General features: G+C 41.7%; 1 protein-coding gene across 2 annotated transcripts; it reads right to left on the bottom strand.

Annotated features, from left to right (window-relative positions):
• Nucleotides 1–321: 321 nt before the first annotated feature.
• On the bottom strand, nucleotides 322–14384 carry SLC2A8 (solute carrier family 2 member 8). Of its 2 annotated transcripts, none has more exons than XM_036752745.1 (10): nucleotides 14200–14384; nucleotides 13923–14085; nucleotides 13001–13207; nucleotides 8780–8879; nucleotides 7729–7934; nucleotides 5797–5940; nucleotides 5492–5600; nucleotides 2929–3102; nucleotides 2565–2710; nucleotides 322–1026 (listed from the first exon to the last, which is right to left on the bottom strand). In XM_036752745.1, exons 1-10 carry the CDS (start codon nucleotides 14271–14273, stop codon nucleotides 889–891), a joined length of 1461 nt encoding a protein of 486 aa, XP_036608640.1. In that variant the 5' UTR covers nucleotides 14274–14384; the 3' UTR covers nucleotides 322–888. The 2 variants fall into 2 exon arrangements, with proteins under 2 accessions (XP_036608640.1, XP_036608641.1); XM_036752746.1 differs by having other exon boundaries at nucleotides 14221–14384.
• Nucleotides 14385–24846: the final 10462 nt, after the last annotated feature.

The following is a 24846-nucleotide window of genomic DNA, read 5'->3' as shown; positions in this document are numbered from 1 at the left end:
AGTACTCTATCATATACCATATTAGATTTTGATTTAATATGAAAAAAATTTTCTTTCCTTTACTAATTCTTTTTTGTTAGCAGTCTCCAAATATTAGAAAGGCTGTCACAGGAAGAGAGATTAAACTGATTTTGCTTAGCCCCAGAGGGCAGAGTTAGAATCAATGGACAAGCTTTAGAGATTTCATTAACAATGATATGCATTATCCAAAGGGCTTCCTCAGGACATAGTAAGGCTACCAGGTGTTTTGGGAAGGTCTTACCCACAACTCCCTCATTTTTACCATATCCCATGAAATGCAGTGCTGCCACCTGATTTTCAGAATAAAAATTTTATTTGAGGAAAACAGACATAGTTCTTGATTAGATTATTGCCAAAGATAAAAATCATCAGGACAGGAATCACCTCCTATATCACTTTCTTTGCTAGTCTGAAGAGAGGAATATGGTTATAATAATTGATTCTCATCTCTTTCCTTCTTCAAAGGAAAATACATGGATAAAAGAGACCAATGCTAAGATTTCAAGGTTCCTGTAGTTTTTCCTCTCCCCCCATTCCAATTAAATGGGAATGTACTTCAACAGGAACCTTAGACCCCACCCCATATAACTGGGCTAAAACCTGTTCAAGAATGAGACCACTTGGGCCACTGTGGAGATGGTTTGTGGGGGAAAAAATCTACCTGGACTAGATTTAGCAGCAATTAAAAACTTGTTTTCACACGTATTCTGTATTGTGTCTCTCAGTTCCAGATAAGGCCTGAGAGTTCTGGAGAGAGCTTATGCATATTGGGAGATATAGAAGAATCCCATGTTCAAATCACCATTCTTTCATTATGATCAGGTAATCTTCCCTTGCTTGGCAAGGACACTCTCAGTCCGAAGGTCATCACCTTCCTTGAAAATGAGCTTCAATTTGCTCTAAAGTCTTTCCCTTTGTTTCAGGAACAAAGAATAATGTGAAAATGACATTGAGGGCACAAAAGGAAGAGAAAAGCCAGAACGTTCCATATGGAGTCAGAACACCCTGCAAACAAAAAGAAAACTCATAGTTTAAAAAGAAAACACAAACTCTAGGGCCAACAATTTAAACTCTTAGGTAGCAGGACATGGGAAGGTTTAGTACCTTTCCCTCCCTACAGTAGAAATCTATTACCATATGTAGTATGTTAATGAAATGTTAATGAAATCTATTAACATACTTAGTATGTTATCTATTAACATCCTTAGTAAGAAACCCTCTTCTCTGCAGGCTGTGACTGTCCCTCTGAGGAGAGCTGGCTGCACATACCAGGCACACAATGCCTGCTGATTCTAAGTGAGTCTGAAGTATTTTAGCCACATAGTAGAAGATAGAAGAAGAGGGTCATAGAGAGGCAGTTGCCCTTTAGTGGCTAGGAAACTGGTTTTATGTAGGGTAAATGACCAGCAGACACATGGACCCCTAGGAAGCAGCCTGGAGGTTGATGACTTTTTACCTTCTAGAATTTTTGTAGTCAAGGGGAGGAAAGAGGAGAATTTGAGTAGGAGGTAGCAGGGATGAGACTTTTTTTTTTTTAAGAAAAGGGAAGATCTGAGCAGCAAGTAGAGGCAGAAGCCAGGAGAGGGAGAAATTGAAGCTGCATGAGGATGAGGGAATGAATCTAGGAGAAGATAGGAAAGAATGGCATTGAGGTCATAGGTGGAGGAAGGTCGCTTAGCCCTGTGAAAGAAGAAAATGTCAGAGATTTAGGGGTATGGGGATAATGTTGAAGGAGATCCTTTTGGGTAGCCTTGTTCTTAATAAAGAAGTGAAGCCATCTATTGAGAGTGGGCTAGTGTCAGGGAATGCTAAAAATAGAAGAAAAACAAAATAAAATTTGAACACTAGATCCAAAAAACTAAATGGAAATGCTGGGGGAGAAGGTTGTGAGGAGTGTGACAGGGAATCAGTCAGATGGTTACAGTACAGTGGTAAGGGCCCAGTTATCCATGACTAATTGAGAGTGGACCCAATCATGATAAAAAATTTTTAAAAAAGATAATAGCAATTCACATTTACCTAGCACTTCAAGGCTTACAAATTGCTTTCCTCAATATTAATGACTGTTGATGCTACCCAGACCTTAGGAGAATGCACTTAGGAGTATTTCAGTTACATTACCAGGTGATCAGGTTTTTGTAGGTAGTCCTGGGAGTCTAACCGTTATTTATAGTATTTCATAGCAAAATGCCTCCGAAATTCCAAATACCAAACTTAGGCAAGTGACCAGAATGCATTGCTACTGATATATACCTTACAAATGGGGACTGGTGCAAAAGATTAGAATGCCAAGGTGCAAAACAAGGATCTTCCCCTTGCTTCTTCCACCTACCTGACCACATTCTTGTTCCCTGTACCCTTCTACTGTCTCATGTGATTATGGCCAGGTTCTGTGTCATATACATATGACATTATGTTTGCTGCACTTTGAAATCACAATAAACTACTATAGAATTTGGATACTTTAATGTATGTTTTTCTTTTTTCTTTTTCTATCACAAGAAGAAGTAAAAGCCCGCCCCCAGGTCACAGGAGGGTCTTACCATGAGGCTACTGAATTCTTTTGTCACCAGAAAGGCCATGATCCAGCTGGTGAGTACACAAACACCACTGGCCAGCCCCTTGACTTGGAGGGGGAATATTTCAGACATCAGCAACCAGGGGATAGGACCCCAGCCTAGAGAAAAACCTGAAATTGCAAAGAAATAGAAGATCACCAAAACCATAGCGTAAAGTTGGCCGTAGGCAGATGAAATTTTCCAATAGCAGGTCATGAAGAACATTTAGATGGCATAGAAGGGTCAGAGTCTACATGGAGAAAAGATGGGTGAAAGTCAGGATAGTAATTACAGCCTGACAAGGCCACCCTGTCAGACCCTCACAAAGAACCATCTGACACCCTCTTACCTATGAGGAAGAATGCCATGCTAAACACAGCTAGCCATGGCAGTCCAGAGTTGTCTCCTACAGACTCTGGATTCAAATATGTGAGGAGGTCAGGATTCGAAGAGTTGTTAGGACTCTGAAGAGAAATTTTAAAGTAGATACCAAACAGCATGCAGCTCACGGCCATGATAGCACCTGCAGGGGGAAGAGAACAATCAATAGAAAGAAGTCTGGGCCTGGGTCAGAAGCCCTTTGAAAAAAACAAAAATAAAACAAAGCTGTGACAGAGCAAGACTCCAGCAGAGCTATTCTTCATGCTTTTCTCGTTTTTTTCTTGTGGTTGTACGTGTATAAGCTATCATTGTTGCTTCAAGACGAGAGAAGTTTATCCTGCCACAGGGAGATAAGATTCCTTGTGACTGAGCTCTTCATATCACTCACCAATAGGAGTTGGTACAGGAAAGGGGATCATGAGATCCACAGAGTTAGGGCTAGGTGTCTTACTGCCAACCCTCGCATTAAAGGTGTGGCCTTTATTCTGGAGCAGATAGCTTTGAGGGAAAGACCCTGGGTGGTGACCCAAACATCTAAGCTAATCAAGCACCTCCAGATTTGTGGGTGGGTACAGAACATTGTTAAATGATTCTCTTCCACAGAGCAAGTGTTAAAACAGGGATAGGGATTGGATATCCAGTGAGGGAAATCCAAGTTTGTTTCCTCATTTCTAGAAAGAGAGATAACACCTGTAACATTTACTTCATAGGACTGTTGTAAGGAAAATGCTCTGAAATCTTAAATTGCTATAAAATGCAAGCTGGTGTCATTTCCTTTAATGTTATGAGCTGCTTGGACCCATTAGAAAGGAAACAAGTATTTCTATTGTACTACCTATGTGCCAGGCACTGTGCCATGTGTTTTTACAAATACTATCCCATTTGATGCTCACAACCACCTGGGCACATAGATAGGCGCTACTATTATCCCTGTTTTAAAGTTGAGGAACCTGAGGTAGATGGCGGTTAAGTGACTTGCCCAGGGTCACACAGCTAGCAAGTGTCTGGGGTCAAATGACTTGAACTCAAGCCTTCCTGACTCTGGGCCCAGGGCTTTATCTCCTGCATCACCTAGCTGCCCCATAACCCATGAGTCAGGGTTCTGGGTTCTCTTAGAGGAACTTACACCTTAATCAGCCTGGAAAATTTTAAAGCAGGTGTTCTTAACCTGGAATCTGTGAACTTGCTTTTTAAATATCTTAACAACTGTATTTCAATATAATTGGTTTCCTTTGTAATTTTATGTATTAAATGTGTTAGATTGTAAGCTTCTTGAAGGCAGGAGCTGTCTTTTTCTTTCTTTATTGGAATCCCCAGGGCTTAGCAGAGTGCCTGGCACATAGGGGCTTAATAAATGTTTATTACAATTAAGGGGTGAGAGAGGAACCTACTGGGAGAAGGAGAAAGGGAGAGATAGAATGTAGCAAATCATTTCACATAAAAGAGACAAGAGCCAGCTTTTACAATGGAGGCAAAGAGGGGGGAGGTGAAAGGGAATGAGTGAACCTTACTCTCATTGGATTTGGCTTAAGAGGGGAATAACATACACACTCAATTGGGTATGGATATCTATCTTACCCTACAGGGAAACAGGGGGGAAGAGGGTAAGAGAGGGGAGGATGATAGAAGAGATGGCAGATTGGTGGAGGGGGTAATCAGAAGCAAACACTTCTGAGGCGGGACAGGTCAAAGGAGAGAATAGAATAAATGGAGGGCAGGACAGGATGGAGGGAAATATGGTTAGTCTTTCACAACATGACTGTTATGGAAGTGTTTTGCATGACTTACATATGTATAACTTATATCAAACTACTTGCCTTCTCAATGAGGGTAGGTGGGGAGGGAGGAAGGGAGAGAATGTGGAACTCAAAGTTAAAAACGAATGTTAAAAATTGTTTTTACATGCAACTGGGAAATAAGATATACAGGCAATGGAGTATACAAATCTGTCTTGCCCCACAGGAAAATAGAAGGGAAGGGGATAAGAGAAGGGTGAGGCAGTAACAGAAGGGAGGCAGATTGGACAAAGGGGTGACCCACCACCTTGGGGTGGGGGGAGGGGAGAGATGGGAAGAAAATTTGGAACTCAAAATCTTGTGGAAGTAAATGCTGAAAAATAAAAATTAATTAATAAAAATAAATATTTATTGATTATTGATTATTATTGTACTATTCTGAGGAGCCAATGGGGTCCAGGACACAAAAAAAGTTAAGAAACCTTGCTTTAGAGCTAATAAAACTTACATCCCACTCTCTATATCTCTAAGGTTGGCCACAGCAAGGCCTTGCCTCTCTTGTGTAGAACTGAGAAAGGATCCCTAGGCTTAGGTCCAAACTCATAAATGGGAAAGATCCTGAAAGTTCTGAGTCTATAAGATCAGACAATTAGTTCTCTTTGACCATAAGGGTCCCCAATCTGGTCCATCAACACTGATCCAAAGACTGAGATGCCAAGTGTTCTGAGAATTCTAGCGCAACTGATTTCATTTCCTTACAGAGGCTGGTAAGGCCTGGGACTGTGTTCATCTCACCTGATAGCAACAGAAGTATCTTCCGGCCGGCTCTGTCCATGACAAGGGCAGCTATGGCGGTGAAGACCACTTGCAGGACCCCCACAATGACTGAGGCAAGGCTACTGTCCTGGACAGGAGACAGAGGATCCAGGGCATTAACATCTCCAAGAAAGAGCAAATTTGGAGAGATTTTCATAACAAAGGATGTAACATTTCTACAGAATATTCAAGAGCCTGTCACAAGTACCACCTCCACTGACCAACAAGGATATTTTAGAGAAAGATCACAGTAAATCAACCAAGCTCATCAGGTCAACTTCTACCTTAAAGTTGGCTTGTTCAAAAATTGTCTCTGCATAAAACATCATCGCATTGATCCCTGAGAACTGCTGGAAAGCCATCAGAGACACACCGATGAGAAACGGCTTGTAAACTGCTGGATTCTTCAACCTTGCCAGATGAAATCCCTGTTTCAGAAATAGGCATTTTCACTTAATATTACATTAAAAATAAGAATTTTAGACTTGTAAGGGACCATGAAGACCAGAGCTGTCAAACATGCAGCCCCCAACACTCCTGAGTGCACCTGAACCAGATCAAAATGTAATTGGGAAATACTTTATTAAATAAATAAAAATACAATAAGATGTAGATAATATCACGTTTTAAAACTAAGTTAATATGTAGCCTGAAGTGATCCTTTTGTATGGATTTATGGTCCCCATTTCCATCTAAGTTTGAGATCACTGTTGGAAGACCATCTGTTTCAGTGCCCTTATAGGAAAAAGATGAAGAAACTGAGGATATGAAGAATGAAAAGAGTTGTCAGTCATATTAGCAAGCTGGTGGAGCCACAATCCAGGCTCACTCTAAAGACTCCCAATGGCAGGAGGGAAAGCTGTTTTTCCACTAAATTATATGGTTTGTCACTTTTGGGGTGGGGTGGGGTGTGGTGGTCACAAAAAAAGAAGATACTTGATATTGAAATGTGGTCAAAATAACACCCACCAAGCAAGCAGTGACCTTTGGGCTGAAGTGCTAGTTCAGTTAGTCTGATTTCTTCTTGCTGTTTCCTCTGCCCTGCTCAGACCCTATCTGGAATACTATGTTCTGTTGCAGGAAAGACACTGATGGGACTGGTAGTTAAGCCATGAGGATTTATCTGATGAAGGAAGTTGGGGAGTTTAGCCTGGAGAAGAAGACTTTTTAGGGCCATGATAGCTATTATCATGTGGAAGAGGGATGAGATCTATTCACGCTAAATGGCAGCATGAGGAAGTTATAAGAATGAAAACTTCAGCTCCATAGAAGTCAGAATTGTCAAAAAGTTGAACTGGCTGCCTTATGAGGTAATTAGTATGGATTCTCCATTCATGAGTAAAGGCTGAGTCTGCACAAAATCTTTATGAAAACTCCGGTTTTCTCACCATGTGTCTGGTAAACCCAGCCTCTGTTAGACGAAGGTTTCCTGTTTTTAGCAGCCTCAATGATCTGACTTCCCTCTAAGTTTACGTCCCAGACTTTTTGGTTAGCAATACTTTTTAGTAACCAAACAGATAAATGTTAATGAAGCACTCATCTTTCCCTCAGCATTATAGTTACAGAGCTTAATAAAACACTCTTTGGTCCCCAAAGTTCTGCTACTGTGCTAGTTTTGGTCAGAAAAGTATAGGGAGGGTGAGTCCCATTCATTATCACTGAAGATCATTGGTTAGGGTTCCTAGGACTTCCACAGGAGGTAATGGGCAGGGAGAGGATCTGTTATGAACAAAGGAAAAGATGGTTATATCGGTGGGATTATTTACACGACCCCACACATGCTGGTGGTATACATACTGTGTCACTTTGGAGTGGTGACCGAGTTTCAAATTCTGCTGTTACTCTTATTAGCTGTATGACCCTAGGCAAGTCTTTGGACCTCTATGGATCTCAGTTTCTTCATGTGTGAAAAAGGGGTGGACTGGATAATCTCTAAGGTCTCTCCCAGTTCTGACCTTTTTTTTGTGAAAAGCCTGCATGGTATGACAGCACAGTGAGAGGGCTTTTAGACAGAAGCTCTGGCTTGAGTCCTGGCTCCAAAACACTCACTGTCTCTCTCTCCAATGGGGATTGATGATACATGCATTACTTACCTTATAGGGCAAGTTGTTTGCAAAAATGTTTTGTAAACCTAGCAGTGCTATGGAAAGGGAAGCTATTATAAAGAAACTTTTTAGTGCTAACCAGAAACAGAGCATAAATTTCAACCTCCTTACCTGATCCATATCACTGCCTTCCTCTTCTTCTGCTTCCTGCTCCTGATCTATCCCCCACAGAAATCTGATTGCAGCCCCTGCTTCATGCTCCTTATGCTTAATCAGCAAGAACCTTGGGGTTTCAGGCATGAAACACATGAGCAGCAGCATGAAGACAGGTGGGACACAGCCCAGCAGGGCGAGCCAACACCAGTCTAGCCCCAGCCCTGTGGAGGGGAGGAGATGGAAGAACAGGATAGGGGAAGGCATAAAGAATGCTTCTGAGAACAATGCTACCTCAAGAATCCCATATAATCTATAGGGTAACTAGATGACGCAGTGGGTAAAGCACTGACCCTGGAGTCAGGAGGACCTGAGTTCCATTTCGGTCTCAAACGCTTACTAGTTGTGTGGCCCTGGGCAAGTCACTTAACCCCGATTGTCTCCAAAAAATTTTTGTCATACAATCCTGACTTTTCTGATTTATTCCTTTAGTCCACACACCAAAGAGAAACGGGACATTCAGTTTCCTTCCCTAGTACCTTCATGGCTAGGCCTACTGCAACCACCTAATAAGCCTACTACCATTCAGCCCACAAAACCCAACCATCCCCCTTGGCATAGGACAGACAAGGTGGTATAGTGGAAAAACACAGGACTTGGGGACAATGAGCCACGAATTTTTAGTCCATGGTCTGAACCTGAGTTTCTTCATTTGTAAAATGGGGATTATAATACCTGCCCTTCCAACCTCACCAGGCTGTTCTGAGGATCAATGTGGCATTGCTGAAAGAGTGCCTCTGGGACCCTAAACAAGTCCTTTTAGCTCTAGGGGTCTCTGTTTCCTCCTCTATAAAAGGTGAGAGTTGGACTAAATGATGTCTAAGGTCTTCTCAGCTCTATATCCCATGGTCTTAAAATGTCACTTGACTTCTTGGTGGAATGAAGCACGGTGTAAATCTTAAGAATTCTAAAGAGATGAGAATTATTGCTAAGGGATCTGGTGACAACGTTTTGAAAAGTACAACACAATTTTAAGGCTTTTTCATGGCTAACGGTCAGATAACTGTACCTGCAACATATGCTCCAAGGATCCCAATGACGACCATCAGCTGCACACAAGAGCCAAGCAGTCCTCGGATTTCTGGGTAAGATATTTCAGCAATATAGACCTGTGTATCCCAGAAAGCATTAAAAGTGAATAACTACTAATGCAAAGTAGGTGGAATTCTGAATATAATTTGCACACATAGTTTCCTTTAAGTTTTTTTCCATGTTTATTGAAATTAATAAGCATCAACTAATGTATCTCCATATACAAAGAACAGAAAGATTAGATAGGAAACCATGAAACTCTATTATATATTATGTACAGATTATTTCTTTGAAAAACTAAATGGTAAATTTAACATAATAATACCAACACTTATCTATATTTCTTTCTAAAACTCCTAGCCTCTTTTTTTCTTTTTTTCAAAATGATTCACTGAACCTTTCTCTTTCTTTTTTTGCATCTCGATCATTACCCTTTCCACCTAACCTTAAACATTAGTCCCCTTCTATAACAAATAAGGACAGTCAAACAAAACAAAATGATACATCAGTTAATCTGAAAATGTATATCTTATTCTGCAACTACAGTCTGTCAGTTATTTATTTTTTAATTATTATTGTTATTTATTTTGGGATGGAATTTCCCTATCTCTCAGGCTGGGAGTGCAGCAGCTACTCACAGGCCCAATCCCAACTGGCATGGAAGCTTTAACCGGCTCCATTTTTCTTACCTAGGCTGGTTCACCCATCTTCAGGCTGGTGGCCCTGAGCTCCTGGGGACCTACCATATTGATAGAGCCGCCTAATTGGCCATTTAGTGCTATGGCAGCTCAGAACTCCCAAAGTCAAGATATCCAACAGCCTCAGCCTCTCTAGCAGCAGGGATTTTCAGTACATGCATCCATGCCTGGCAATCATATCACTTGTATTTTTAAAAAATTATTTTATTTTTTAAATACAATTTTACTTTATTGTCCCACTCTTGCCTCAATAAGAAAACAAGCAAAACAAAACCCTGTTAGAAATATGTACAGTCAAGAAAAACAAATTTCTGTATTGGCCATGTCCAAAACAAATATGCCTCATTCTGCATTGAGTCCTCAGGTCTCTATCTTGACACAGGTAGCATGTTTTTCACCATGAGTCCTCTGGAACTGAATCATATAGGATTCTAAAAGTTAAGTCTCTAGTACTGGAGTAACAACTTCTAACAAAAAGATTATTGTTGTTAGCCTGTTTTAAAAACAATTTTATAGACTGAAACATATAAACTTATTTCATTATTATCCTCCCTCCCCTCCTAAGAAATAAAGACTATTAGGGCAATCCCAAATTATCAAGCATCAACCAAAAGGACCATGAGAAAATGAAGAAACCAACCCATAACCACTCCTCCCCTCCAGAGCCCCCCAAGCCTTTGACTCTTCTGGAGTGGAACCTGAGAACCAACATCAGGATCCTCTGGTTTTTTGAATCCCTGTGGGGACAAGCAGGAGTGTCCCAGAGTCAACTGAAACCTGATGAAAGCTGAGCGTTTTTACCTCATAAATGAGCAAATACTACAAATCAGAGCTTGACTTATTGTTTTGTTGATTATCTGAACTTAAAGCAATGGAGAAATGTAATAATTCAGATTAAATTTAAAACTATCGTGCATTGATTTTTTCTGGAAAGCCTGCTATTTAAGTATTTCCCAGCACACCCAGCTTTATGTTTAAACAAATTCTGGCCAGGTTCTAAAATAAAAAAAGAAACAATCCAACTTTTAAATAGTAGTTGCATTTCCTACATACACCAATTCGATAACTCAGCTCACATTTGTGTAGAATTTTGAACAAAGAAAGTAAATAAAATAAGCAAGTTATCAGGTTTTTTTTGCTGTAGCTATGAAATTCATCTGAAAAAAGATAATATCCCACTGCTTTAAAAGCATACTCTGTAACCCCTATTTATGAAGCCCCCCCCCTCAACTGTGGAAAACACATTAAAAATCATACCAGAATCACAAAGGATCTAGTTGGAAGGGATAACTCCAGGGGCTACCAAGTCATTTGCATGTTGCCTCCGGCATTGGAAAGTGAGCTCCCTGAAGGCAGAGGTTTTGTTGAGCCTTTCTTTATATCCCCAACACTTAGCATAGTGCCTGACATATGTAGGTGCTTAATAAATAAATGCTTGTTGACTGACTGTCCTATTTCAACCTAAAATGACCAAGAAGCTAAGAATTAGTCTCTACTAATAAGTGGTCATCCAGTCTTTTTTCGAAGACCCACAATGGGCAGAACCCACTAGGAATAATGATAATAATAATAATAATAAAAACAACCATAATAACAGCTTAGCATGTAATATAGTGCTTTAAGTTTTACAAAGTGCTTTACATATATATGTTAACTCATTTGATTCTTACAACAACCCGGTAAAGTAGGTGCTGTTATCATCCTCATTTTACAAATGAAGAAAATAAGACAGGCAGAAGCTAAATGACTTGCCCAGTGTCACATAGCTAATAAAAGTGTTGGGCTGAATTCAAACTCAGACCATCCTGATTGCAAAGCCTGTGCTCTACCCACTATACCACCTAGCTACCTACTTCCCAATTTCATTTGGAGGTGAAGCTTATTTACCTTTTGGATAACTAATTATTAGAAAGTCTTTCCTAACAATGAGATGAAAGCCTCCTTTCTAAAACTCATATGCATTATTCCTAGTTTTATCCTCTGGGATCAAGGAGGACAAATGTAAATTTCTCTTCCATATGACAACCCTTCATATTTTTGAAGACTGCTGGTAAACAAGAAGGTACGTGTTACTCTAAAAAAAAATCAAGTTGAATCCAAATTGTGATTTAATTTCTGTAAATCCTGACTTTTTCAAGATGAATTGCCTACGAGACAAGAAAAAGGAGGTTCTAGTAATACCTGACAGTATATCATGCTTTAAAATTTGCAAGCGCTTTATATACCTTGTCTCATTTTATCTTTACAACAACTCTGGGTAGTAGGCACTATCACTATATGCATTTTACAGATAAGGATATTGAGGCAGATTTCAAACTCCAGTTTTTTTTTTCTAATTTTAAGTCCAGAGTTATGTATTAAATCTGACTTCAGAAACATGATGTCTATCATTTAACCCCTCTGGTACCCCCAGGCAACTATGTAGAATGGTTGCTGCTCTGATCAAGACAGAGGGAATTCTCTATCCCTAATGATAATGACATCATAGTCCCAGGCTGAAACAAACCAAAAAAATCCCAGCCTGTAATGCTTAAGGAGATAGGAGTGGATAAGAAAGTCTAAGGCGGAATTATAATCAAGTTTGAGAGAAGAAGTAGCTGATGTAGTATTAAGATTTTGAGTCAGAAGACCTGGGTTCAAATGGTGGTTCTGTCACTAGTTGGGCAAACACAGGCAAGTGGATTTGCCTCCTGGCCCTAGTTTTCCTCATTCCTACTAGATAAGGGGTTAGCAAACTACAGCCAGATCCACCCAGCCTCCAGTTCGTGTTCAGCTTTTCAGATTTTTAAATGCTTTTTAGCTTTTTAAAAGAACGCTTTTTAGATTTTTAAAAACAATAAAAGTTTTAAAAAATCATTTAAATAATTGTTCTTAGCTTGAAGGCCTGCGCAAGAACAGGTAGGAATAAAAATAAACAGCAAGGACCAGACCATAGTTTGCTGACCCCTCGACTACATGATCTCAAAATTCCCTTTTCCAGCTCTAAAATAATGACCTGTGTGTTTTATCCTAGTAAACTTTTACAAGTTCAGTTCAGTATAAGACTCTGAACCTGGCCAGAATGAGACCAAGGACCGGTGGTTCTGGTTTAGGACCAGAAAATCTTGCAAGCAGGGTGATACTGATCTTTCATGTAATAAATGTGAACAGATAGTTTTAAAGTAATCTGAAATGACAATGCTATTCTTTCCAAGTCTGGGCCACCCGACTGTGTGAACCAGACTAAATTGGGCCATAACCATTATCCATATATTGCCATTCTATTGCCAGATTATTCAAGGGCACAAGTGTTTTAAAATCTCTATTCCTGTGATGTATCCAAGTGTTTTCCAGAAAGCAATTTCTTATTACTATTTACTTAACTAGTTTGGCCTTTGAAACAGTCAAATTTGCACCAGGAAGCGGAAATTCTCCCCAACTTCACCTCCAAGGGGAAAAGGTTTTGTTTTCTTACTTTTCTTCCAAACTATTTCAGATGATGAGATTAACATGTGACTCACTGGGACAACAAGGGAAGTGACTCCACTAGCCAGACCAGTCAGAAGGCGACCCCCATACAGCATCCATATGTTCTGGGCCCCAATCACCAGGGTGAAGCCACCAACAAAAGGCACTGTGCAGAGCATCAGGGTCAGTTTCCTTCCAGCCTTGTCTACCAGCCAGCCACCTAGCACACCTCCTAGAGCAGCTCCAATAGTCACCAGAGACTACTCAGAAGAAGACAAAAAAATTAAACCACTTAAATCATTAAGAACAGTGTTTGGGTGGGAAAATAAGAAGAATAAACATAAGGGTCTTCTTACGAAGTCCATAAGTGGTTATGATAATTCCTCATAGTGGATAAGTCAAAAATAACTTTATATTCAACTTTGGAATGCACAGTAAGTCTTCAATGCAGGTTTATCTTTGTAATTCCATTTGATTTCAGATAATTTCAGCCTCTGTTACCAGAGCTGATTCACATGTTTAAAAAAAATGGAAAAGTTGATTTTATTAACCATCAACCTTGGGCAGAGCACTTTTTTAGGAGCCGAGGAACATACAAAGTTCAGATAAGATATGAACTTATGGTCTAAGATTTTTCGCAACAGGAGGGTATGTGTTGGGCAATGGGGCCTCTGCTGGGAGTTGAGGGGTTGGTGGGAGAGGGCAGATCCTGGGAGATATGCTTAGGGTGAGAGGAGTTGCAGGACCAGGGAAAGGTTACCTGTTGAAGGGGGGAATGCTGAGGGAGGAGTGTGAAGAAGGGACAGCTCCTGGGAAGGCGAGGGAAGAAATAGGGGTGGGGGTCCTGGACGGAGCTGAGGAGAAGCTGAGGACGGGGCCGGGAGCAAAGAGAAGCATAGGACTGGGGGAAGGGGGAGCGTTTGGTCTGGGGAGGTGGGAGCTGGTCAGGAGCAGGTTTGGGGGTAGGGGTCTTACCCCGAACCAGGAGGCCTCGTCATCGTCCAGTTGGAGTGGCTCGGGTCCGGTTCTCCGCAGGCTCGGGATGGCGGGGGAGCTGTAGCCCAGGACGAAGCCAGAGCTGAGAGGGCCCAAGGTGGCGGCGAAGGCTGCCAGAAAGAGGCCCCAGGGCCGGCGGGAGCTGCGGGATAGTGCAGGTGAGGGACGGGATCGCTGCGGCCGCAGCTGCCCCGCTCAGCCCCGGGAGCCCCCCACCCCCAGTCTGGTTTCCCAAATCGCCCCTGCCCCGGCTCACTTCTGGCCCAGCTCCTCTAACCTGGACCTCGGGCCCACTTTGCCCAGCAGCGGCTGCGTCGCGTCGGATTCCATGGCGCCCACCTAGCTGCTATCACCTGCAGCCACAACTCCAGGGAGCTGAGGCCGCAGTGGTGGGGCCAGGTTCTACCCCAGCCGACTCCGGCCCTGGAGCCCGGCGTCCCGGCATGGGGGCGGAACCTCTCGAGCAGGGTGGAAGTGGGCGGAGCGTGTATCCCCTTCAGGCCTAAGCGGGCGTGGGGGCGGGCTCATGGTGCAGGGGGCGGAGTCGGATCCCTCCTCCTCTGTTTAGGGCTGGGGGAAGGGCGGGGAAAGGCGTGGTCAGTGTAGTGGGAGGAGCTATGACCCACCAGACCGGTTCTGATCGGGCAGGGGGCGCGGCATACGCGGGGCGGGGCCTTTGGACTCCTTTCCTTGGGGCAGGCTGACCGCCCGGAGATGACTGAGTGTGAGGCACAGACAGAGTCAGACTCAAACACGGAATGCCAGTCAAATCCTGTACTTTATTTCGGGGTATGGGGTGGGAGCAGGGTGAGGAGAGACACAAGAGCCATCCAGGCCATGGCCAACGGAGCTGAGCGGTCATACACGGAGTCACAGCACATACGGACTTGGCACGAAAAACAATGCGATACAAAGTGGATTTAAGACATTTGGTGGTTCGTCCCTTGATAGACAGCACAGAGGGAAACTGAGCCACAGCCTCACAGCACAGGCTTGGTAAGTAAGGGCTAGGCAGCACAAGGCTCCGGGAAGAGGAGCCTGGGAAATAAAACGAACAGGGAGAGAGCCCTACATGACACGAGTGGACAAAATATTTTATTTTTAACACCTCTCCCACCACCACAACTACCCTCCTTTAAAGGGGCCCCCTTTTTCCAAGTAGACGCAATTAGAGACCAAGGATAGAGCTGCCTCAGAGATGTTTCCTTCCCCCCACTGACCTGCCTGGACGCAGGAGCTATTCGTAGGAGGTTAGAGCTAGAAAGGATCTAAAGATCTAGTCCATTCCCTTCATCTCACCAGTGAAGGAACTGAGGTCGGTATAAAGGAAGTGACTTTCCTAAGATCACACAGCTAGTAAGTAGCAAAGCTGGGATTTTGACTAGATTCTCTGACTGCAAATCCATTGCTTCTTCCACTACCACAGCTTCGATAAAAGAAACTGTCTTCAAAGGGGGGAGGGGGACCCTGGCGCGTTGGTGCCCGCGTGTATCTCTGCTGCCAGGGGCGGGGCCGATAGATCTCTTGAGTTTGGGAATTCTGAGTGGCGGAGGTCTAAGCCAAACTAGTGTCGGAAAAAAGTCCCGCATTGGAGTGGTGAACCTCCTGGAGGAGGCAAGAGCTCTCAGGTAAATTAAGTAAAGGAAATGGACCAGCCATGAGTAGCCACTGCCCTCCCAGCCTGGGTGAGATAAGGATACCCAGTTAAAAAAATTAAACAGAAGTGTGTGGGTGTGTCTTTTAAGGGAATCCATTCATCAAAGGGAACATCTTTAGAGGATGCTCGAGGACAGTGACAGGTCATACACTAGCAGCTTAAACATTCACAGTAATTCTGCAGGATCAGAAGGATGAACACACAAAGAAACACCTCTGTAAATATCTATGGGAAATTAAGATTTACTTTCATTTCCAGTCCCTTTCTTTTCAAAGGAAGTCCATCTCCTTCAGGAATCCAGTGGACAGTGAAACTGCCTGTCTATGGCCTGCTTTTCTAAGTAGTTCTGTAGCGGGAAGGAACCACCTACACTCATTCTGGTGGCAGAGGAATGTCTGTTTAAAGAAGGTCTATTTTGCTCTAGAAGGTAACACATTTGGGCACAAACTAATCTTACAGATGTTTTTACACCCACTCAGCAAGAGCTGAGGCCAAACCTTATATCTTGGGAGCTTAAAAAGACTTTAGGAAGGGTTGTAAAATTTATAGACACATTGAACTTAAAGTAGGAATGGGCTAGAGATCATCTAAGGCAGCACGGTGTAGAAACCAGGAAGGCCTGAGTTCAAATCTTGCCTCATTCACTAGCTGTGTGATGCTGGGAAAGCCACAACTTCTTTGAGTCTGTTACCTCCTCTGTAAAATGGTATTTGTAGCACATATCTCACAGAGTTGTTGTGAGAATTGAAGAAGATAATGTATGTAAAATATTATAAAGGGCCGGTTATTATCCAGCCCAACCTCTTCATTTTACGGATGAAATTGAGTCTCCGAAAAGGTAAGTGATTTGCTCAAGATCACAGAGCAAGTTCAGTCAAGAGCCAGGATGAGAACCTAGTTGGGTGGCAGCATAGTATAGTGGAAGGAGTCAGAAGGCCTGGGTTCAGCTCTTGCCTCTAGCATTTACAACTCGTGTGACTTTGTGCAAATTACTTAACCTCCCAGGGCTTCAGTTTTCTCATCTGTAAAATGAGGACTAAATGGCCTGAGATCTTTTCTAGATCTATGATCCTCCAATTTCCTGACTCCCAGATTGGTTCATTTGATACCACACTGTGGTACCTTTAGGACAGAGGTGTCCTACCCATATACCCAACACTCTCCAGTTTGGGGAGATGAAACTGTAATTGAAAAAACATTTAGCATATGTAATCAGGTTTTGAGCATGCCCAGTTTGCTCAGCAAGGAACCTTCTTGGATTGTCTGATTGTCTGGTGGTAAAGGGGAAGCTAGGTGGTGCAGTGAGTAGAGCACCGGCTCTGGAGTCAGGAGGACCTGAGTTCAAATCTGGCATCAGACACTTAACACATTTACTAGCTGTGTGACCTTGGGCAAGTCACTTAACCCCAATTGCTTTGCCTTCCCCTCTCCAAAAGGCGCTAAGACTGAGCCAGTTGCTTTCTTCCTGGCTGGGCAAAAATAAATACAAGTACAATAAAGCATAGCTAATATCACATTTTAAAACTAAGTCAATACATAGTCCACAGAGATCCTTATGTATGGATTGGGGGGCCCCTTTTCTATGTGAGTTTAACACCAGTAGCTTAGAACCTCCCATGCCCCTGGACCATTGGAAGCCTGCCTGGAGTACAAGTACAACTGTGGTGCTCCCAGTCTGCTGCTGTAGCCAGAGCTGTCTTCTTTTGCATTTGCAGCTTATACCTATGAGATAGATGTGGAGTCTTTTAGAAACTTAAGACGTCCATGACATGGACTGAAAGGGGTCTGGAACAAATTGTCAGTAAATCAATACCAAGCTGCCTAGTTCAAACGACCTTTTGGGGAAATCAGATAGTCCCTCGAAGTTGCAATAGCAGCAGCATTCATGGCAATGTGGTAAATGGCCTAGCAGTAAAGGCATACTGTGATCCTGCAAATCCAAGCCTAGGCCCAGGAGGAGGTTCACTTTGTTCTGGTAGAGTGATTAGGCCCAGGAGGAGGTTCACTTTGTTCTGGTAGAGTGATGGTCCCTTGTCGTCTCTCTTACCATAGCCTATTACACTTTACTACAGATCCTGCAAATAAAATAATGCAGAAATACTAATCATGGCCTCAAAGCGGCATATACAACTGCGAAACAAAGGCGCCTCCTTCAATTTTCTCTTCCCCCCCCCACTCCTGTTCCAACACACCTACAAAACTCTCAACACTAAATGAAAACAACTGAACTAGTTCACAGAACATCATTTGGGTTTCACTTGAAGACTATAGTAATGGGGAAGCCAATCTAAGTGACAAGAAATTTTTCCTTACGTTAGGCCTAACTGCCCCCCTTACAATTACTGCTTCTTGTTTTGCCCTCTGCAGCTACACAGAAGAAGCCCAATCCCTCTTTTCTATGGTAGCATTTCAAGCACACTAGGATAGTGATGATATCCTGGCTAAGTCTGCTCTTTTCCAGATGAAATAATCTCAGTTCCTCCCACCTATCCTCATGCAGCACAATTTAAAGTCTTCTCAACATCTTGGTTGCCTTCCTTTCAGATATACTCTAGTTTGTCAATATCTTCCCCAAAACATGGTGTCCATTGCCCTGGATTCTAGCACCTAAGATTCCACATTTCAGTCCCCATCCAGGACCCTAAAAACTTCTGTTTCCCAGAGATACTTGAATTTGGGATTTAAATGCCCTATTGAAAGGCACTAAGTCAACACTAAATACAGACAGTTCTTGCTTTATATAAGTGGACAGTTCCACAGACCTCTATGTAAAATGATTTTTACAGAATACGAATTTGCCTGTGGAGGACAGAAAGTAGGGAGGCAGGAAGGGGGCCTAGCACTTGTGAAGGGTGGGAACTGGAGACAGAGAATTGAGAGCAGGAAGAGAAACACAAAGGGCCAAGGCCAGCCTTATGAGGGCCTGGTCAGAACCATGGAGACAGATACATGGTACTAAAGCACAAACAGAAGGCAGATATGCAGGGTAGGGCAGACACAAGGATTGGTGGGCAGTGTGGGGCAAAGGTCTCCTTACTCAGCAGGAGAGATCTCAAGCTAGGCCCCCATCCTGACAGCAGTGGGGGTGGTCTTTCTGTAAATTCATTCTTCTTTCACTTGGAGTTTTTCTTTTTGGTGGGTGGGAAGGGAGGCCCCAGAGTACAGAGCCAAGGAGCAGGAGAGAAGAGAGCACAGTTCTGTACAGTAAAGTTAACATAGGTTTGTTTTGGGGTTTTTTGAATGTGGATTTCTTTCAGAATTCTTTACATAAAGTAGAGTTTGCATAATGTGAATTTGCATAAAGCAAGAACTGTCTATAATTCTTTTTTTTTCTCATTTAAAGAAATTGGCATGCAGGAGGTGAGCAAGTACAGACTAAATACAAATCATTCCTGTGAAATATTACTAGGGAATCATTAGGGTAGGAGATGTTGAGCTGGTGGAGGATACTCCAATTTTTGGATTTATTTCTCTTAGGGAAGACAAATTTACTGGTATCTTAATTTGTAGGACCTTTAAAGCTATAAGAAGCCTTAAATTTCATCTAGTCAAATCTCCTCTATATGCTCCTACTTCATATATGTGAGGAAACTGGTTTGCCCTCTACCAGTAAGTAGGGAACCAAACCTGGGAGTGGAACCTACCACTTAAGATGCTAAATTAATGCTCTTTCCACCCAACTACATTAATTTTCTTGCCAAATAAATTTCTGCCGTGTCTACACTTAATCCAAGTGGCAAAATAACTGAGTTCTCAGAATAACCAAAAAGGGTAGAGAAGAAAGGGTGAACTATATAAATCCAAAAAAAAGTGAACATTCTTTCAATCTCAGTAGATTTAGAAAAATGCCAAGCTGTTTTTAGCTTCCTCTTCAAGGAAGGTGTGCCCAGCTGGATTGGACAATGTTTGACTGAGCTTGGTTCCATCTAAGTCATAGGCTATTCCCTTCCTTTTGTTCCTCCTTCTTTGATGGTAATGATACTGTGAGAATAATAATGCCTTACATATTTTTAGAGCTTTTGATTTTTCAAACTACTTGAACATATATCTAAAGTTGATTCATTTCAACAAATATTAATTGAGCATCTGTGGGTAGCCCTGTGCTAGGTCCTAGGCGGGAGTGGGGGAGGCAGATACAGAGTTTAGCTCTCTTTAACATAATTATGAGGTAGGTGAGGGTCCAAGAGGGGAAAGAGTACTGGACTTGGGGTTAGGAGATGTAATTCAAATCTTGGCTTCATTATTAAGTTGAGTAAGTCATCTCTGATTTTCATCATCTTATTTCATAGGGTGTTTACGATTAAAGAGATTCGTAAACCCTGTGGTGCTAGATCAACAGTTCTTAACCTGGGGTCTCCAGACCTCAGGATGGATTTCAGGGGGTCTGCGAAGATGTATATGAAAAAATTATATCCTCATTTTCACTAACCTTTGGTTTCCTTTGTAATCTTATGTATTTTATTTTATGCATTTAAAACCATGGACTGCCGAAGAGGTCCCTGACCCAACAAAGGTTAAGGAGCCCTGTGCTAGAGCAATGTAAGTAACAATCCTTATTGTAACAGATAAGGAAACTATATTCCAGGTAGATTAACCAAACTGAACAGTTATTTCTATGGCACTTTAAGGTTTACAAAGCACTTTGCTCACAAAAGCCCTGTGAAGCAGATAGCCCAAGTATTATCTTCCACATCTTACAGATAAGGAAACTAAAGCTAAGAGAAGTAAAAGGATTTATCCAAGGTCACATAGAAAAATTCCTGTTAGATCTGGTGTTAAAATATGATGATGCTCATTCTTGGTCTTTCTAGGAGTCCAAGCTATCTTGAGACCTTAGTCTTCATAAAGACTGCTGACACTCTTGCTGGGTTTTCTTATGAGAAGAAAGACCCTAGGGAAAGTCAGGTATGAGAATTCTGGGGATACATGGGGACAATAAAGAAACTCCCAATACTGACACAGGCTGAGTTTATTTAAAGATTTGGCTTGACAAACCTTTCCACCTCTAACTATAATACCTTCTGAAATCTTGGAAAGATTTTAATGCTTTCTGATGCATCATTTAAGGACAATGTAAATACTACTATGTCTAAACTCCTTACCAAAGAGACCATTCTTCATGAGTGTGCTGATAAATGTCACAGTGAAATTGCAAGGCTGGAAATAGGACCCATATGGTTTCTAAGACTGTAGCAGGCTAACACAAAATTCTTTGCTTCAGATTAGAAGAATTAAAAGTCACGGAATTTTAAAGCTGAAAGAGATCACATTCATTCACTCATTCAAAAAATACTTAATGGGTGGCTATGTGCAGTGCACTGAGAGATAAAAAGTTGTACAAAAATGGTACCAGCCCTCAGAAGTTTCAAATATAGTAGGGGAAATAAGACACAAACAGAAGTACTTATAATATCAGGCAGCATGTGGGAAGTGCCTTATGAGTAGTACTAATTAAGTGCTTTAGGAGTGCAGAGGATGCAGGGATCACTTCAGGCTGGACTGGGTCATGCATTGTTGAGGAGGTGGCATTGGAACTAAAGCCTTGAACATTGGGTTGGATTTTATTAGGTAGAAATTAGGAGGTGGGAGAGTACTTCAAGAAGAGTAAAAGTTCAACAGCAAGAAAGCACAGTGCACATTCTGGGAATGGCAATTAAAGAGTGGCTGAACCAGAGTGTCTGTCTTGCTTTGGAATAGTGGGACTTAACACTAGGTAGGTTAAGGCCAGATCTCGGAAGGGAAGTAACTTGCTCAAAGTCATGCAGCAAGTAAGCAGAGTTGGGATTCAGCCCAGATTTTCTGACTTCAAATGCAGTGCTCTTTCTACAAAATCATGCTGCCTCCCCCATACTGCCTCCATTTTGCAGTATCCTTGTCAGATGGCAGAACAAGGCTCTCTACGAACATTTCCAGTGATGGAGAGTTCATCGCTTTTTATTGAGGGCTCTTACTGTTAGAAAATTTTTACTTACTATGAGTTGAAATCTGCATTCCATTAGTCCTTTTCCTGCCCATTGGACCAACACAGGACAAGCTTGTGTCTTCCATATGACAGCCCTTCAAATATTTGAATACAACTTTCTTGTTCCATCCTCTGCCTCAGTTCCCATGACCATTCTTCTTAGGAAATGGTTTCAGATCCTTCATTATTCTGACTACCCTCAATCTTGTCAGTGTCTCTTAAAATATGGTGTCCCAAACTGAACCCAATCCTCTAGATGCAACATAGGATAATAGGGGATTATTCTATCCCTTGACCTAGATAATACAGGATATTTCCAAAAGTCTTATTATAGCTTTAAGTTGTTAAAAGTTTAGAACTGCACTAAGACTTTTGGGACACCCTGTATACCTCCATAAATGCTGCCTGATATTATGGTCTTCCACCACAGGATTTCTCCAATACCTCAGTGTGGTGTGGAGGTTATCCCGAGATCTCAAAAGCTCTGCCAGGAGACTACAAGCTCTCGCACATCCTACTAGGCTAGAAATGCTTTGGTTACGGGCTTGGGGGACTGATGGTGTGTCTTTCAGCTGAGCATGAGCCTACTTACATTGGGAGAGGTTTGGCACCAGAAGGTGGGCCACCAGGTGATGAATTTGTTCCACCTGCCAAAACTAATGACATGATGGATCTTTTCAAGTACTGAAGTATAAGATTGTAATAGTTTTTTAAAGTAGTCAGATCATGCCTTTGGCTCAAACTGAATTTATGACTAAGTAAAACCCCAGGTCTTTTGCCCATACATCACTGTGAAGTTAGGTGTCCCTTTTCCTGTACTCTAGGTTGTCCATCCAACCGCATTTCACTAACCAATCTTTATACATTTAGTTTTACTTTGATGGATACATGTTCTCATTAATGTTGGCACTCCTTCCAAAGGGAGATTGCAGCCCATTCATACTTTCTCATCTGGTGCGACCTTTGTCCATGCCCTTCTATAAATCTTCCACAGAGGGGTTTCCCCAAAGGGCTGGAATAAATCTCTTGATTTCATGTAGGCTTGCAGGCAGTCCATTAATTAATAATTACTCTTGTTACATGATGAGCTCTCCTCTTTTTCTGTTCATCCATCTCTCTGATGACTTCTTCTTGCTTCTACTTGTAATTTTTGCCAGTGATGTGACATAGCCTATTCATGCTTTCCATGTGCCTTTTCATTTTATGTTGGGTCATCTGCAGTATTAATTCTTTGGAGAGTGATATTCCATGACTCAAACAGTATCACGAGAGGAATACTGATGTTAAAAAGATGGGCCTTTGTTTCTGGGAGAAGTGTGTGTGTGTGTGTGTGTGTGCGCGCGCGCACAAGTGCTCATGTTTTCCCAGAGGTGATCCAGCTTTCTCTATGCCTCTGGTTCAATTCTAGGCCGGCATTCTTGTCCATGCTCAGTCTCTGTCCATATGTACCGATGGATCACTTCTATAAGGCTTTCCATCCAACTGCATATCATGGTTTGAACAAAAGGAATCCTTTTTCTTCGACTTAGTTTATTTTCTGTGTCTAGTTAAGATGAACTCTTCTGAGTTTAGGAGGCTCTGCAATGTTCTGGAGTTTGATGAAGTCAGCATATTATAATCTGCAAAAAGGAGTATCCAGAGGACTTCAGTATCTTCCATTGAATTTGCCCTAGACAGCCTCTGTGACAGTGGCCAACACTTTTTGGTAATTATATCTTCCTATTTTTTAATGTCCTGCTTAATACTTATAGTCAAATAGTTAATCCTTTCAGCAGTCTTGTATGATGTACGTATGGGAGATACCATGTTGGAGGAAAGCCTTTAAATTTTGCTCCAGTGAACAAAAGCTTTTATATCATAGTCACCAAACGATAATCACGGTGGGATTTTGTATACTGTACACCTTTCAGTCACTTATGTGACTATAAAGAGGTGTTGTGTGGTAGAATGTCATTTGTGAAAGCCTGGCTCTTCCCTCCTCAAACCTTCATCCACAATGCTGTTAGTTAGTATGTGGATTGTTCTCAGGAAATTTTTGTAGAAGGAAAATAGGCGTTTGGGTTGGCGGTTATTAGGTGTTTTCCTATTCATTTAAAAAGTAAAGTCTTTTTTTTTCCCAAGTATTTAGTATCTTCCTTTGTTCCCCCCACACATCTTGAGAACTGAATTCTGTACCCTGTTATGTTTCATCTTCTTGGTGTTGGCTCAGACTGCTGAGATGCTTTCGGACTTGATTCTGTCACACATCATAATGGCCATCCCCCTCTGAACTTTGTGCCACCTGAATATTCAACAAGTATGTCTTCTATGTCTTCATCCAAATTTCTGAAACAAATATTGACTAGGCCAAGGCTGAGGCTGGAGCCCTGAGGCACAACACTAGAATCGTCTTTCTGAGATTGACTTTAATACATTTTGGAGATGGTTGTTGTACCAGCTTCATATCAATGTAATTGTACTATCACTCATCTTACATTTCCTAAGCTTATCTACTTTATCAAATGTCTCATGTCCAGGAAAGTTTTATACACATAGATTATATTCTGGATCAGTCATGCCCCTAATTCATAAATTCATAGATTTAGAGCTGGGAGAGCCCTTAGAGGTCATCTGATTTAACCTCACTGTTTCATATAAAAGGGAACAGATCTGGAGAGATTAAATGACTTGCCCAAGGTCACAAAGGTAGAAAGTTAGCAGGGTCAAGATTTGAACCTATGTCCTCTGACTCCAAAATCCAGTACCCTTTCCACTGTGCCATACTGCCTCCTCCAGTAATAATTCTGTTAATGAATATAGTACCACTTAGATCAAATTTCCTCTCTTAATTCTTTTACAATCAATGTACATGGTAGATCAATATTCAAGGTAGGCAAAAATGATATTCTATAGTAGGTCTAGTTTTCAGTTGTAGTATATTAGATAATATGAATCATATTTTAATCATCATTCAACTACCCCTATTCCCCTTACAGTTTCTCTAATTTCTTTCCAAGCTAAATCATATGGTAACAAATGACAAAAAAAATTTCCCCCCTGAAAGATCTAATTAGACACATGCTTTCATTTATAAAAGCTCCTGGTTTTTTTTTTTTTTAGTAACTTACATGGAGTAAGTAACTGAGGTGAATTTCAACATATCTTCAAAATTCTTTATTTTAGAAACATGACCAGAAATATTATCTACTTTATATTGCAAAACTCCGAGTACTGCATATTTAAAGATAGTAATTTGACACACCATGTGTGTAGTAATAACAGGTATACCACAGGTAAATAATTTT

Source organism: Trichosurus vulpecula, chromosome 3 (assembly GCF_011100635.1).
Source record: "Trichosurus vulpecula isolate mTriVul1 chromosome 3, mTriVul1.pri, whole genome shotgun sequence".
NCBI classification, from domain to species: Eukaryota; Metazoa; Chordata; class Mammalia; order Diprotodontia; family Phalangeridae; genus Trichosurus; species Trichosurus vulpecula.
Note: the sequence above shows the minus strand (reverse complement) of the source record. Positions and strands in the feature narration are given on the sequence as shown.